Below are 15253 nucleotides of genomic sequence, written 5' to 3' on the forward strand. Positions count from 1 at the left end.
TCATGGCTGAATGTCTGGTGGAGCATGCACCCAGCCAACATTGGAGCTGGCACACATTTTGCCAGCTTTCATGGGAGTCCGCACACCCCCACCTCCTGACTTTCAGCAGCATACTTAACATCACCCAGTCATGAGAACCCACCCAGTATGATAGCCCACATCCTCTAACAAAGATAATTTGTCCTATCACCAATTTTTACATCTCAGAAGGAATTGTTCTAGTAATTCAGTGGTTGGGTCAGAAGCATCCAAATTACAGGGCAGTATGATGTTCTGAACCCAGCAGAGACTGTGGGGTCTGCAAAGAATAGAACTTTATATCAGAAGAGAAGGCATTAAATCAAGGTTTATAGAAGAATTCTCACCAGTCAAGCTGGGTTGCAGCTTAACTTTTGACTTGGTGAATATAGCCTTAAAAGTGCATTATCCATTTACTGGAAGATACAGCAGCCTATAGACAGAGAAGATACTAATTACTTTTTTACAAAAGGAGAAAAACAAATTAAATAATAGTTGGTACACAGCAATGCACATTTAAAAGTTGTGAGCCACCCCGAGCAGTAATGTACTGGAGGGGCTGGGTATAAATATTTTAAATAAATAAATAATAATAAATAAAAGCACAAAATTTCAATCATTGACAGGCACATTATCCCTATGGGAACTGTGTACATTATAAACAGATGTATAAAAAACATTTTTCCATAATCTTCTACATTATAAAATTTAGATGCTTCACACTACACCCAATACGTTGAATGTATTTATGATGTGGAATGTCCAGTAAAATACTCTGCCCAAAATGAGACACTTTTGCTTTTCCAAACTTCTTACCCGTGACAACTTTACATGTCACACAGCCTGAAAGAGGCCTTATCATATTTCAAGTGTTAATGTTTTTTCCCCTAGAGGAAATGTATCTCCTATCGATTTTTTAGCAGTATATCCATTTGAGCTCCTGTACTTATGGACTGGATCCTTTTCACTGTTTCCTCTATCTTCCTTCTTTATATTATTTATCTCCCCTCTTTAACTAGTGTATGTGCTTCTGGTCCTATTAACTAACAAGAAGTAACTAACAAGAAGATTGATGTGCTAGCTTTTCTTCAGGGTTATCCTGCTAGTTTGCATGACATATTTTCAGGCTATTTGCACAGCTGAAATGCAACTGGAGAGGGCAGCACCAGAGTGTTTTCTCTTGTAGTTACACTTAACCACACATGCCTTTCTTTCCAGACTCAGGGGGCAGGCTCTCCTCGTTCTTCTCCCAGCCACACTATTAGTCGGCCTATTCCTATGCCAATCAGATCTGCATCTGCTTGCTCTACTCCAGCCCACACACCTCAGGACTCTCTGACAGGTGTGGGAGGAGACGTGCAGGAAGCTTTTGCACAAGGTAAGTTGCACATACCGTCCTGGCACAAAGAGGTGGTATTATATTTATTTATTTATTTGTTTGTTTATTTATTGTTATTTTACATTTATATCCCGCTCTTCCTCCAAGGAGCCCAGAGCGATGTACTACATATTTAAGTTTCTCTTTCACAACAACCCTGTGAAGTAGGTTAGGCTGAGAGAGAAGTAACTGGCCCAGAGTCACCCAGCTCATTTCATGGCTGAATGGGGATTTGAACTTGGGTCTCCCCGATCCTAGTCCAGCACTTTAACCACTACACCACACTGGCTTTTTTCAGGCTTAGTCAGTAAATGTCTTGTTGATTAATCATGGGGTGGAAATGTGCGATGCAACTCTATAACTGCTTTCCACATCACACATCTACCAGGCCATCTGTGAAGAGGGATTTATCATTTTAGGAAAAGGATACCTTTAGGAAAGGTGGCATAAGTGAGTGGACTTTTGAATAAATTGATTCTGAGAATTCAGAAGCTACTTGCTTTGTAATGAAAAATAGGGATGTACAAGATAGTTTCCCTTAATAAACTAGGCTTTCTAGATTATATGGAACAGATGCAACATCCCTTATTAAGTAAGTGTAGTACTGAAAGAAGCATTGTAATCCCTGACCACAGCAATAGCAACTATTATGCTTCTTCATAATGTGCTATTATGTGCTGCATTGCGAGCAATTATATTTCATGCCAACTTCTTGAGTGCTATAGGGACTTGGAGGCTAATAAAGACACCTGGGCATAGGACTTCTTTAGTTTTAGTGTAAGACCAGTGTGGAATAGTGGCTAGAGTGTCCGAGAGTAGGAACAGGGAGAACAGTAGGATCAGTTCAAATTCCCATTCAGTCATGCAGCTCACTGGGTGACCTTGGACTAGTCAACATCCCTCAACCTAATGTTCCTCACAGTGCTGTTGTGAGCATGTGTATTTAAGAGACTGCCTCCTTTGTCATGAACCCTGCCGCCTCTTAAGATCATCTGAGAAGGTCTGGTTACAGTTGCTACTGGCTCGTCTGGGGGCAACTCATTTCTGGGCCTTCTCTGTGGCTGCCCCAGGGCTTTGGAATGCACTCCCTCTCAAAATAAGAGCTTCTCCATCTCTGATGGCTATTAAAAAGACCTTTAAGACACACTTTTTTTTTCTCAGGCTTTTAATTAAAACTAATTTTAAATGGTTTGTTTTTATCTGTGAAATTATTTTAATTATTTCACTGTCTGAATTGTTTTTAATTTGTTTTTATTCTGTGAAAGTGTTTTAATTGTGTTTGTTTTTAATTTTTATATTGTAATTTGGATTGTGTATAGCACCTAGAGATGTACATACCCCTGCTAACTGGGCAAAGAGGCACCTTTTTAATGTGATGATTCTCTTTATTTAGCAGGGGCAGGGGCGTAGCTATAATTGAGCAAAAGGGTTCAAAGAAAATGGGCTCCCAGCTCCTGAGGGCCTCCAGCTCCACCCCTTCCTATTTTCTTCATTATCTCCCTCACTCTGGGAGGCCACCAGAGCAAGGGATGAACACAGGCCCCCTCTCCACTACCTATGCCCCTGAGCAGGGGGAGAGTAACTGGCCCTACCCACCCCCAGAACAGTACCTCCAGTGACTATTGCTGGTGTCTATTATGTTTTTTAAAAAAGATTATGAGCCCTTTGGAGACAGGGATCTATCATTTTATTAAGGAATTATTAGAGAAATTATTATTTCTCTATGTAAACCACTTTGGAACTTTTGTTGAAAAGTGATATATTAATATTTTTTGTTGTTATATCAGGTGGTACATAAATATGATTAATAAATAAATGGGGGAAACCCATATGTGCTTGGGTTCCTTGGAGAAAGGATGGGATAAATATGTAATGCATAAATAAAAATAGTTCCCGTGTAATCTCAATTGTTAGTCCATTATTCCCAATAGAAGTGTCTGCACAGCCGGTGATTGCACAGGAGTTCATAGGAGTGAAGCAAACCTGCCTATGCAGCAGTGCGGATCTGTTTTTTGAGCAGTGCAGGTGGGATCTGTTCCCATCCTCTGTTTCCTGCTCAGTTTATGAGTCGCTGTCTTTACTGACCAACATCCAGACTGACATTGCGCACACCGAATAATTTTTTGCATGCGCAATGGGGAAGAAGATCTTTTGTCAATCCCCCCACCCCGCTCTCCTCTGCAGTCCCCTTCGCCACCTGCAAATATGTCCCTGAGGGTTGTGGGACCCTCAGGGACTTATTTTTGGGAGGCTCAGAAGCCAGCAGAAGGAAAGTGCCTTCTTGTAAACCACCCAGAGATGAAAGTTTGGGGCAGTATACAAATTGGATAGATAGAGAGAGAGAGGGGGGGGGGATCTGGGGAAATCACCTTTCTTCTATTGCATGCATGAAATATTATTTGGTGCACATGTTAGATTGAATGTCAGCCACTGTATATATTGGCTAGGTTCCAAAGAAGTACTTTTGTAATGCCCAGGAGTTTGGGTATGCCCAGGGAAATATTTGCATTTTTCTGACTACCAAGTCATGCCAAATACTGCTTTGGAAACTCTCCTCTGTTTCAAAAGTAGTTACTACATTGCATATGGAATGGTTCCATGTACAGCACATAGCCTTGAACACCCAGAATTCACACCCAGAATACATTTCTTTGACTCCTAGCCATATTTTATTCTAGATTAATTCTAGTTCCACTAAACAAAGGATTATTGGAACTAATGCATGCCATGCAGTGTAGGAAAGCAGAAATCATATCTACATAATAACTGCATGAATATCCTTTCTAAAGATCTCAGATGTGTTTTTATTTGCTACACTGCAACTTGATTCTGTCATGGGATTGTTAACTTTGTATGGAGTTAAAAGAGCTCCAGTCTTAAAGTTTTGTTTGCAAAAAATATTTAGTACTTTGTTTCTCTTCTTTCTCAGGTACAAGAAGAAATTTAAGAAATGACTTGTTGGTGGCAGCAGATTCAATCACCAATACTATGTCTTCTCTAGTGAAAGAACTAAACTCAGGTATGGTCCAGCCTGGGGAAAAACATTTCCATACATTCTGTAGAACCATGTTTGAAATCACACCCATTCTGAAAGAGTTGCACTGGCTGCCAGTTCGTTTCTAGGTCCAATTCAAGGTGCTGGTTTTGACCTTTAAAGCCCTTAACGGTTTGGGCCCGGGGTACCTGAGGGACTGCCTGCTCCCAAGGATTGCTGCCCACTTGATGAGGTCATCTGAGGGGACTCTGCTCCGGGTGCCAACAATGAGGGAGGCTCGGCTGTTGTGCACTCAGGACAGGGCCTTCTCTGTTGCTGCCCCCAGACTTTGGAATGCTCTCCCAGTGGCTATTCGCTCCTCAGACTCCATCACAGTTTTTAGAAAGCTTGTTAAATCTTGGCTGTTTATCCAGGCTTTTTTACTTGGTTGTTTTTATTGCTGCTTCTATGTGTTTTTACCTGTGTATAGTTCTTACACTTGTATTTTATAGATTTTAAATTAGGTTTGCTTTATGTTTCTAGCTTAATATTTTTATTGTCATTTTATTGTATGTTTTTTAACTTTTGTAAACCACCTTGAGATTGTTTTTAATGAAAGGCGGTATATAAATTCAACAATGAATGAATGAATGAATGAATGTGAAGGTATTAATTACACATGTCCCACTGAAGTCAATTGCCCCAGTCCAAGATACCTGGAGTATAGCAGGAGGCCACACACTTCCTGCTGTGCTCAGGGAGCGCACCTTTCCCCTTGCTTAAGAAATGACTAGTGCTGATAGGCTTACTACCACCACCACCCACACCACCTTGTATGCATATGAAGTAGGGTTGCATTATTTCATGCTACCTTGGTAGTGCAAGAAGCAGCCCTGAATAAGAGCTCAAAGTTATGCAGGGGTTTGCAGAAGGATGTTAGGGGCCAGACTACAGTTTGGACTGGGACAGCATGCTAGCCTTGTTGATCCTGTCATCTTTTTAGGTTACTGTGAATCAATGTAGAGATTGGCATAGTCACTGTGCAGCTTAGGGATGTTGGGTTCTTTGAATCATTACATCTGGCACCCGATAAATTGTCTTTCTGGAAACACCCTAATAGTTGCAAGTGTGAACAATACAGAGGTGAAATAGTTAACTCTAGTTAAAAACTGTGTATAAACTGATATATTTATAGCAATTTTAAATGCCGTCTGTGCTGGAAATTTAAAATGGGAAAGAAACATACTAGAAATCATGTAACTGTAGTACCATCATTGCTTTTCTTCCCACAGAAGTTGGGAGTGAGACCGAGAGTAATGTGGATTCTGAGTTTGGTCGGACTCATTATGACGACCTTGTTCCATCGCCAACTTCGGAAAAGGCTTTCCTTGCACAGATCCATGCCCGGAAGCCAGGGTTCCTTCACAGTGCTGCTGCCACTGGGACCATTCGGAGTGACATGTGGGTAACCCCCTCCCCCCCCCCCCACCTCTCTCTCTCTTTCTCTTGTTACATATTACTGCATATTCCTCTGTCTTCAGGGAGACATCTGATGCTAAGTGAAGGTGATATGTATGTGCAACATCAAGGAGCTCTCTTACTGAGCAATTAAGCCCAGAATAACCATGAGAGTTATTGCCTTTAAGCCCAATTTAAAAATGGCCTTAGTAGGAATATCAATGGCCTTGGTAGGAAACACAATTGTACGGTGATTTTAACTAGGAAATTCAGCCCTGAAAAGTCTTATTTTCTGTGTTTGTTTTGTACTGCTGTGTTACACTTGTATACATGCAAGGTTCAATACAAGTCAATAAATGCCTTTGACTAGTTAAGTAATTAGTCTTGTAATATACTATTATAAAGTTATAAAAATGGAAAGGAAACAGTATTCATCTTCATCATCTTTTTATCCTTTCCCCTCATCAGTTTCTCATTCAGACAACCTAGCTCCAGTTGAACTCTCTATGCCCAATTGTGCAAACACTTTTTTCTAGTCTACCTTTTTTATGCTATACTTTTTTTTTTGACAGTGCACACCATGTGCATAGCTGCACATTAGAATAAAACATGCCCTCCACCATAATGGCAATCTGCTTTTGAAACTGAGATAACATCAGATGTACTTTGTGATACGGTGTTAGAATCCATTGTCCGTCTTGAGATTGAGTCTGCCTTGTGATTGTTTTAATGAAAGGCGGTATAGAAATAGAAATCTAACAATAATAAAAACAGGCCCTGCTGGGAGTGAGCCAGCATGGCTTCCGCAAAGGTAAATCTTGCCTCACCAACCTTTTGGACTTCTTTGAGAGTGTCAACAAGTATGTGGATAAAGGTGATCCAGTTGACATAGTCTACCTGGACTTCCAAAAAGCTTTTGACAAAGTTCCTCATCAAAGACTCCTGAGGAAACTTAGCTGTCATGGAATAAAGGGACAAGTACATGTGTGGATTGCTAACTGGTTGAAAGACAGAAAACAGAGGGTAGGTATAAATGGAGAGTTTTCACAATGGAGGGAAGTAAGAAGTGGGGTCCCCCAGGGATCTGTACTAGGACCGGTGCTTTTTAATTTATTCATAAATGATCTAGAAGCAGGGGTAAGCAGCGATGTGGCCAAATTTGCAGATGATACCAAACTGGGTAGTGAAATCCAAAACGGATTGTGAGCAGCTCCAAAAGGATCTCTCCAAACTGGGTGAGTGGGCAACAAAATGGCACATGCGGTTCAATGTTAGCAAGTGTAAAGTGATGCACATTGGGACGAAAAACCCCAACTTCAAGTATATGCTGATGGGATCTGAGCTGTCGGTGACGGACCAGGAAAGGGATCTTGGGGTTGTGGTTGACAGCTCGTTGAAAGTGTCTATTCAATGTGCAGCAGCTGTGAAAAAGGCAAATTCCATGCTAGGGATCATTAGGAAGGGGATTGAAAATAAAACAGCTAACATTATAATGCCCTTATACAAAACTATGGTGCGACCACACTTGGAGTACTGCATACAATTCTGGTCACCACATCTTAAAAAGGACATTGTTGAACTGGAGAAGGTACAGAAGAGGGCAACCAAGATGATCAGGGGCCTAGAGCACCTTTCTTATGAGGCAAGACTACAACACCTGGGGCTTTTTAGTTTAGAAAAAAGACGACTGCGGGGAGACATGATAGAGGTCTATAAAATCATGCATGGCATGGAGAAAGTGGAGAGAGATAGATTCTTTTCCCTCTCACACAACACTAGAACCAGGTGTCACGCCATGAAATTGATTGCCAGGAGGTCTAGGACCAACAAACGGAAGTACTTTTTCACACAACACGTGATCCACTTGTGGAAGTCTCTGCCACAGGATGTGGTGACGGCCAACAACCTGGATGGCTTTAAGAGGGGTTTGGATGACTTCATGGAGGAGAGGTCTATCAATGGCTACTAGTCAGAGGGCTGTGGGCCACCTCCAGCCTCAAGGGTGTGCCTCTGAGTACCAGTTGCAGGGGAGTAATGGCAGGAGAGAGGGCACGCCCTCAACTCCTGCCTGTGGCTTCCAGCGGCATCTGGTGGGCCACTGTGCGAAACAGGATGCTGGACTAGATGGGCCTTGAGCCTGATCCAGCAGGGCTGTTCTTATGTTCTTATCTAATAACCCCTGGACATGCCCAAAATAGCACTTTGGATCCTGTCATTTAAGGTCATTAGACAGTCCTACCTGGGTAGGGCTAGTTGGGTGGAGTACCGGGATTGGTCCTAATCCCAGTGCTCTGCACCAAGGTAGTAGGTTTTGTAAGTGGGCTAATAGTGTGTCCAAGCAGCCACAGAGCCAGGTGGCAGGATCACCCAGCAGTGGAGAAATCCTGCATGCTCCTGGTGTGGTGCATTGTGGGATGCCGGAGGACTTCCTCTGGCTCCCAGCTATGCCACTCACTGCTGAACCACTCCTGTGAGCATGTGAGTGGCAGGGAGGAGCCTGCCTCCCTTCCAGCCCTGCCCAGGTCAGTGGGTCATATGAATGACCTTATTGTCTGGCATTGTTAGTATCCAGAGTTTTACAAATGACTCTGTTGCTTGGGATTTCATTACTTTCAGTCTCCACCATTCAGTGCTTCACTCACTGCTGGTCCCTGCTAGATCATATCGGCTGACAGAGAGCATTACAAGCTCTGTAGTGGACACTTCTAACTTTTTGCACTCGTTGTAATTGTGTCCCAGGGAAAGCTCTACTTGGTTTTCCACAAGATACTTCCTGTACTCTCAGCAGGCGTGTAGCAAGGTTGGAGTGGGCCCAGAGACAAGATTTTAAAATGGGCCCTCCCCTCACTAAAGCTCAGCTCATGAAATAAAGAAATCTTAAATGAGGCTGAATAGTGGTAACAAAAAGCATAGTAAAATTTATATATAGAACATCATCCTAAATTATTTTTTTTAAGGTTTTGTAAATTGTGGATGATGCAAGTCATTTAATGGTACTAGAGAAAGACATGCTGTTCTGGTAGCTCCAGGTCTTAACACTCACGTCAGTTTTGGAGGATGAATACAACTGAAGGAAGCCCGGGCGGGTGCGTAGCTGGGGGAGTCAGTCATGTGACTTGCCTCTGGGGTCCCCCCAAGGCAGTGGGCCCCCAGACAATTGTCTCCCCTTGCCCTATTATATTTACGCCCCTGGCTCTCAGTTGTGCATCCCAATACCAAACCAGAAGCATAAGTAGAATGCTAACGTTGAGGGCTGATAATGATCAGATAAACCACTTGGTAGAGTCTTTCTGGGACTATACCATGTCAAATGGTCATATGATTATAAGGCAAGCCCTGCTGGATCAGTCCTAAGCCTTATCTAGTCCAGTATCCTGTTTCATACAGTGGCCCACCAGATGGTCACATAGAAGAAAGGGCAGACTTGTTCTCTGTTGCTCTTGAGGGCAGAACTGGGTTGAAATTACAAGGAAGCAAATTCAGGCTAGACATTTGGAAGAATTTCTTAACTAAAGAAACTGCTTAACAAGTGCTGGATTCTCCTTCACAGGAGGTTTTCAAACAGAGGCTGGTCAGCCCTCTTTCAGAGATGTTGTAGCAGTTTCCTGCATTGAGTAAGGGAACTAGTAGACTTCCAGGATCCTTTCCAACTCTAAAATTCCATGAAGCTCTAGGTGTTGCAGAAGGAGGCCTGTTGAACCTTTTGAATGCTTCCATGTAGAATGTTCCCTGCATGTAGAAAGCTAGCATTTCAGAGAGAGAGCTAGTCTAGATTCCTCTCTCTCTCCATGATATGCTAGTTTTCTATATGCATGGGGATTTTTTTTTTTTTTTAAACTGGGAGAGTATTCACAGATACAGTTTCTCACTTTCAGTATGGAAGAGCACTCCAGCAAAAATACTCCCAATTGAGTCTACAGAACGTATAGTTAAGCTCTGACATATAATAATGGCCCCAGAATGCATTGCAGCTGGAAATCTTCAAAATTATCAGCTTTGAATTAATCTAGGTGAAGTTAAAAGGAAAAGTACAAAACAGACTTTGCCTCTCACCATTCATAGGGATTACATAAGCCCTCCAGGAAATTCTAGCCCTTTTTAAATTTTATGAAGCTATTTATTAACAATTGTCTTTAGGGTTACAGAAGATGGAGACCCCTATGTTAGAGCAGATGATGAGAACTATGAGAATGATTCTGTCCGCCAGCTAGAGAATGAGCTCAAGATGGAGGAGTATTTGAAACAAAAGCTGCAGGATGAAGCTTATCAGGTAACACAAGTAAACAAAACAGCTCAACAAAATTATTTAAGTGAAACCAGAACCAACCAGCTGCGCTACATTTCTCTTGGACTGAAAGTACATTCTCTGCATAGTGATGAAGCTTTCAATTCCAATAAATACTGAGATTTATTAACTTTTCTCTGTGTTAGGAATCCAGAAATGTGTACTGAACAAAGTGAGACTGATTTTAGCCGCTAGTTGAGGCATAAAAAATGCGAGTAAAATTCTCCAAATAGCTTTATCAGCTATTTCTACTGAATCACAATATGAATGCGGTTTGGTTCATGCATGCATATTTGTCATTTACTGATGTTAAGAGTAAAGTGCTTATTTTTCATGTGTGAATGAGCTTAGATTTAATCTCCAATAGCGGAACTTTCATATTTTCAATGTTAGTTTAAACACAGTAGTGTATTTAAAGGAAGTTCAGGACTAAGCACTATTGAAATCAATGAGACATATTAGACATGAGGAATCAAGTCACATTAATTTCAATGGGACTTAGTCAGAACCAACTTTTTAATATATACATATCAATGCTTTTCAGTGGAGTAGCTTCATACATACCCAACTTTTTGTCAACTTTTGAGTAATCAGATAAAATGTGAGTAATCATCTTTTGAGTAACTGGATCAAATGATTATGTGTGAAACATATACCTGGGTCCTTCTGCATGCAGACAGTGCTCTGCCACTAAGCTACAGCTCCATCCCACTTAGGTTATGGAACTTCTTCCCTCTAGAGATGCACACAGCCCCTGAAATGTGTATAACAAGCCAATCCCATGATCCAGCTAAGATGGCTATCACTATACCAAAGCTTATACCACTACACCGAAGCTAGCTCAGATTCTGTAATCTAGCAGCATCAAAAGCACAATAGCAACCATTTTTTAAAAAAGCAATGACTCCCATAAAGACCCTAGCAACATCACCCACTAATCACAGCATCACTCCTGACAACACAGACCTACATTAACCATGCTTGGGAGATACCAGCCAACATGTGGTAGTGGCACAAATGCCATGATGACCTCACTTAACCCATTGCACAACCACACTGGCTGACATCCTGACTAGTGTGTGTGTTCCCAACATCCGCATGCACGCAGCACTAGCCCTGGCATAAGTCTACACTTCTAAAGTGCAGGCACTCTTACACAAGCATGAAAATACTTTTGGAGCTTCCCCCACATTCCAGAAGCACTCTGTAGAAACATGTCCCTGACCACTAACCTAAATGGGACCTATTGCGCCCGGACCTAAGGAGACGTGGAGACATTACTATGGTGGAACTGGCCACTTTTATTGAGGCTTAATTGTATCGTGCCTACAAGGCATATCAGCTGGGATTGGCCCTCCTCCCCCTACAGTGCGGTCCCGAGCAGGCAGGCCCCAGCAGGGGCTGCCATCGCCTAAATGACTGTGGCAATAGCACCTTGGCTCCAGGCGGCTCCACTGCTCTAAAGCGGAGGCGCCCTTCTTCACCAGCCTAAGGTCAAGTCTCCAATATCAAACACCACCCCTCTGATGCTGTACAGCCATACAAAAAGGATGCTGCCTGCAGAGAGGTAGGAGTTAAGCAGCATCCCTGATCTGTCAAGCCTCAAGGGATCCACCCCTCCTCCTAACAAAGTTAACCTAAGGCGCCGGCAAGCGGTTCGATTTCCAAATAAAGATTCACAGTATTTGGCTACATGGCCCTCAGTAACAGAGAAAAATTGAGAAGGTAATGCCATACAGAACTACTACTACTAAACTGAAGCACTCAACATAGCATACTATTAATCTGGATCACTCAATGTAATGGCCATACTGTCGCACAACTCTGCACCATTTTTGTGATTGCGCAAGAGAACTCTTTCACAACAGCACAAACCTTTTGTTGCAGCGCGAATGTAACTTGTGCGGTATGTCATCTTCTATTCCTCAGAGTAGATTTCTTATGGCTAAGAAGATGCTGTCATGTCGCACTGATAATTTTCTTCCAGAATATGTATCTCAAAATATGCTGTAAATTAATATTTGACTACCTATAACTTAAAACTTACCTGTCAAATAAATTTATCTTATACTACAGAGTACAATCCGTGAGCAAGAATTACAAAATAATCTTCCTTTCCCACTTGCTCTAGAGCTTCTAGCAAATATCATTTGAATTCAGAAGAACAAATCTAATGTATACTCTCCCACACCTATTAGCAGCATCAGCCTTCTCACCGCTTCTTCTTGCATGCAATCCACTTTTTTTCTTGTGTATGATTACTGCATGCCCACACTCTCTCACCTCTCTTATGCACTGCTGACTCCAGAATGCGACACTGGTTTGGCTGCTCACATGCTTTGTTTCCACTTTCTCCTTTTTTTTATTCACAGGTCAGCTTGCAAGGATAAGTACACTATCCTTGTATCACTCTCCTCTCAAGTAAGTATTATGTTGGTCTAGGACTCTGGTCAACACCTAGTTTTAGCAGCAGGCCTCTCAGTGTGTGTGTGTGTGTGTGTGTGTGTGTGTGTGTGTGTGTGTGTGTGTGTGTGAAATTGGGGTGGGGGGTGACCAAACCCAAGCCATAAAGTACCCGGCCAATCAATCAATCCGTTTTTATTATTACAGACTATGAGCAGCAAAATTGGCTAATCTGGACATCACTATTGCTGGCACTTTTCAGTTGATCTGTCTGTCCTCTTGCTTTTTTGCTGAAGTAAGCAAGTGGGAAAGCATACAGAGGCCTGGATGAGAGGAGGTTCCTGCTCTTGTTCATGTATTTCAGCTTTTCCAAAGCAAGCCCACAACACCCAGGCACATGTGTCTGTTCCTCCCTCATCTGAGATATTTCAGAAAATACAGAGGGAAGGCAAAGAGACCAGTGGTTGTGAGTTGGGGAATATTCAAAGGCCACATTGAATATGAACACTGCCCATTGCTGACATCTAGTCCAACAGAATGATTTGAGCTAAATTCTGTTACCTTGTCACTGAAATACTTTATAAAATTACATGAGTTGCTATATACATTAACTAATCAAGTCAGGCAATCACCCCCACCCCCATTTTCACAAGAGTAGCATTTTGTAATCTCTGTTGTTACATTTCTTTCTCATTTCTGTGTTCATCATATTTTAAAGCATGTATAACTTCTTGTTTGTTGAATGCAAGTAAATTGATAGACTGCAAACAGCAATTTCACCAATCTTCAATACTGCGTATCCATGCATTGCTCGTGAAGCTGGCCATTATCCCTTTCCAGCTACCTATTACGTTCAACTCATGTACAGCAGTATATACACTCTGCATCTTATGTCTTTAAAATGAATGCAGGCACAGTCAGTCATGCAAAGATATGTACATGTGTACAGACACCTGTACACACATACAACATAATGAGGCTATTCACACGGGTGTGCAAAACCAGACTAAGGGAGCCCAGCCCGATTTTGCACGCACGTGTGAACCATCGGGATCACATCCAATCCCTGTGGCAGAATGGCGGCAAACCCGCTTGTGGAGCAAGCGCTCGCCTAACCCCATTTTTCCAACCTTGTGTCACCCACTGCTGCTTGCAACTGTGGCTGCCAGACTCGGGGGGGGGGAAGAATCCCAGTGCACTCACATGGCGCATTAGTGGAGCTCCGGGGAGCAGGGCAATGCAGGGCGGCGCATCCCGGCACCCTGACTCTCGGAGCTACTGGCAGGAGCTGGTGCTCGTCTGGGCAGGCAATCCGCCCACCCAAGAAGGAAAAGCTGCTTGTCTGCGCGGAAGGTATGTCTAACCAGCTATCCCTGCAGCCTGCTCTGCAGCCCTTTTCACTGCTCATGAGAAGAGGCTCACTGTGTGAATAGCTCTTCATTTTGACAAACCTAGGAAATATTTTTCACCCATTTTTACAATGAACTTTCAGTTCATTCGGCTGTACTTGCAGGGATTGTCCACTAGGAGTGAGTAGCAAAGATGATGGTGCTCCTGAGTGCTGACCTTATAACCCTTTGTGGTATTTGTGCATATACTACATACATTATATAAGCACTATCTACCTTCCCATATCACCAAAGAGCTGTGCAGTTCAAGATGTCTTTGTGCGCCATCATGTTTTTGCTCCACTTATATATTGTAATTCTAGGAACATAGGAAGCTGCCATATACCAAATCAGACCATTGGTCCATCTAGCTCAGTATTGTCTTCACAGACTGGCAGTGGCTTCTCCAAGGTTACAGGTAGGACTCTCTCAGAACTATCTTGGAGATGCCAGGGAGGGAACTTGGAATCTTCTGCATGCAAGCATGCAGGTGCTCTTCCAAGAGCTGCCCAACCACTTAAGGAAATATCTTACAGTGCTCACATGTAGTCTCCCATTCAAATGCAAACCAGGGCATACCCTGCTTAGCAAAGGAGACAATCCATGCTTGCTGCCACAAGACCAGCTCTTTTGGTCTTCTATTGCTGTACTGTTGTAATTGCTCAGAATCTGTTGAGCAGCAGTGAAGAAGCTAGATTAGATTCTCTGCTAACAATCTGGAAGAAGTGGTTTGTCTTTATGGTCCTGCCCAAATAAAACTGTACCCATAGGATACTAGTATATGCTTACTGTTTATTTGATACTTGCATTAAATAAGTCTAATATAAATAAATAATATAAATATAAATAAATAAGTCAAACTACCATACTTAGGAAACATTATGCGAAAACCCAGCTCCCTTGATAAGTCCATAATGCTGGGAAAAGTTGAAGGAAAGAGAAGAAGACGACGACCAGCAGCAAGGTGGATAGACTCAATTATGAAAGCAGTGAATGCACCACTGAGAGACCTCAAAGGCCAAGTTAAAGGCAGATCATCCTGGAGAGACTCTATCTATGTGGTCGCTAAAAGTCGACACCGACTTGATGGCACTTAATCAATAGGAAAGATACCAAACCCTAGCCAAAACTATTGCTTTTATTTAGGTTCAACTCATTTTAGATTAGAAACTTGCAGTTTGGATTCAATCTAGCTGGCCCCTGGTTTGATTTGTTTAAAGGTGTTATCATGAATTATATGCCAGTTTGCTACACATTTGAAAACAATATTTTGTCAGTAGCATTACAAGATTTCTGCACAGCCAGATTCTTTTTTAATGTCTGTTTTGTTTTAAGCAACTCAAGTGCTG

At 42.3% G+C, this 15253-nt stretch overlaps 1 protein-coding gene across 40 annotated transcripts in view; it reads left to right on the forward strand.

Moving 5' to 3' along the window:
• DTNA (dystrobrevin alpha) overlaps window positions 1-15253 on the forward strand; it is a 323001-nt gene that overhangs the window by 300711 nt on the left and 7037 nt on the right. For 31 of the 40 annotated variants that reach the window (XM_053243047.1, XM_053243044.1, XM_053243041.1 and 28 more), the window contains 4 exons: window positions 1237-1396; window positions 4326-4415; window positions 5663-5831; window positions 9966-10098. In XM_053243047.1, coding sequence (XP_053099022.1) covers window positions 1237-1396; window positions 4326-4415; window positions 5663-5831; window positions 9966-10098 — 552 coding nt within the window. Of the gene's footprint in view, window positions 1-1236; window positions 1397-4325; window positions 4416-5662; window positions 5832-9965; window positions 10099-12485; window positions 12535-15253 lie in introns of all 40 variants that reach the window. The other 9 variants (XM_053243048.1, XM_053243050.1, XM_053243052.1 and 6 more) reach the window with 1 other exon arrangement.

This window comes from Hemicordylus capensis, chromosome 4 (genome assembly GCF_027244095.1).
Source record: "Hemicordylus capensis ecotype Gifberg chromosome 4, rHemCap1.1.pri, whole genome shotgun sequence".
NCBI classification, from domain to species: domain Eukaryota; kingdom Metazoa; phylum Chordata; class Lepidosauria; order Squamata; family Cordylidae; genus Hemicordylus; species Hemicordylus capensis.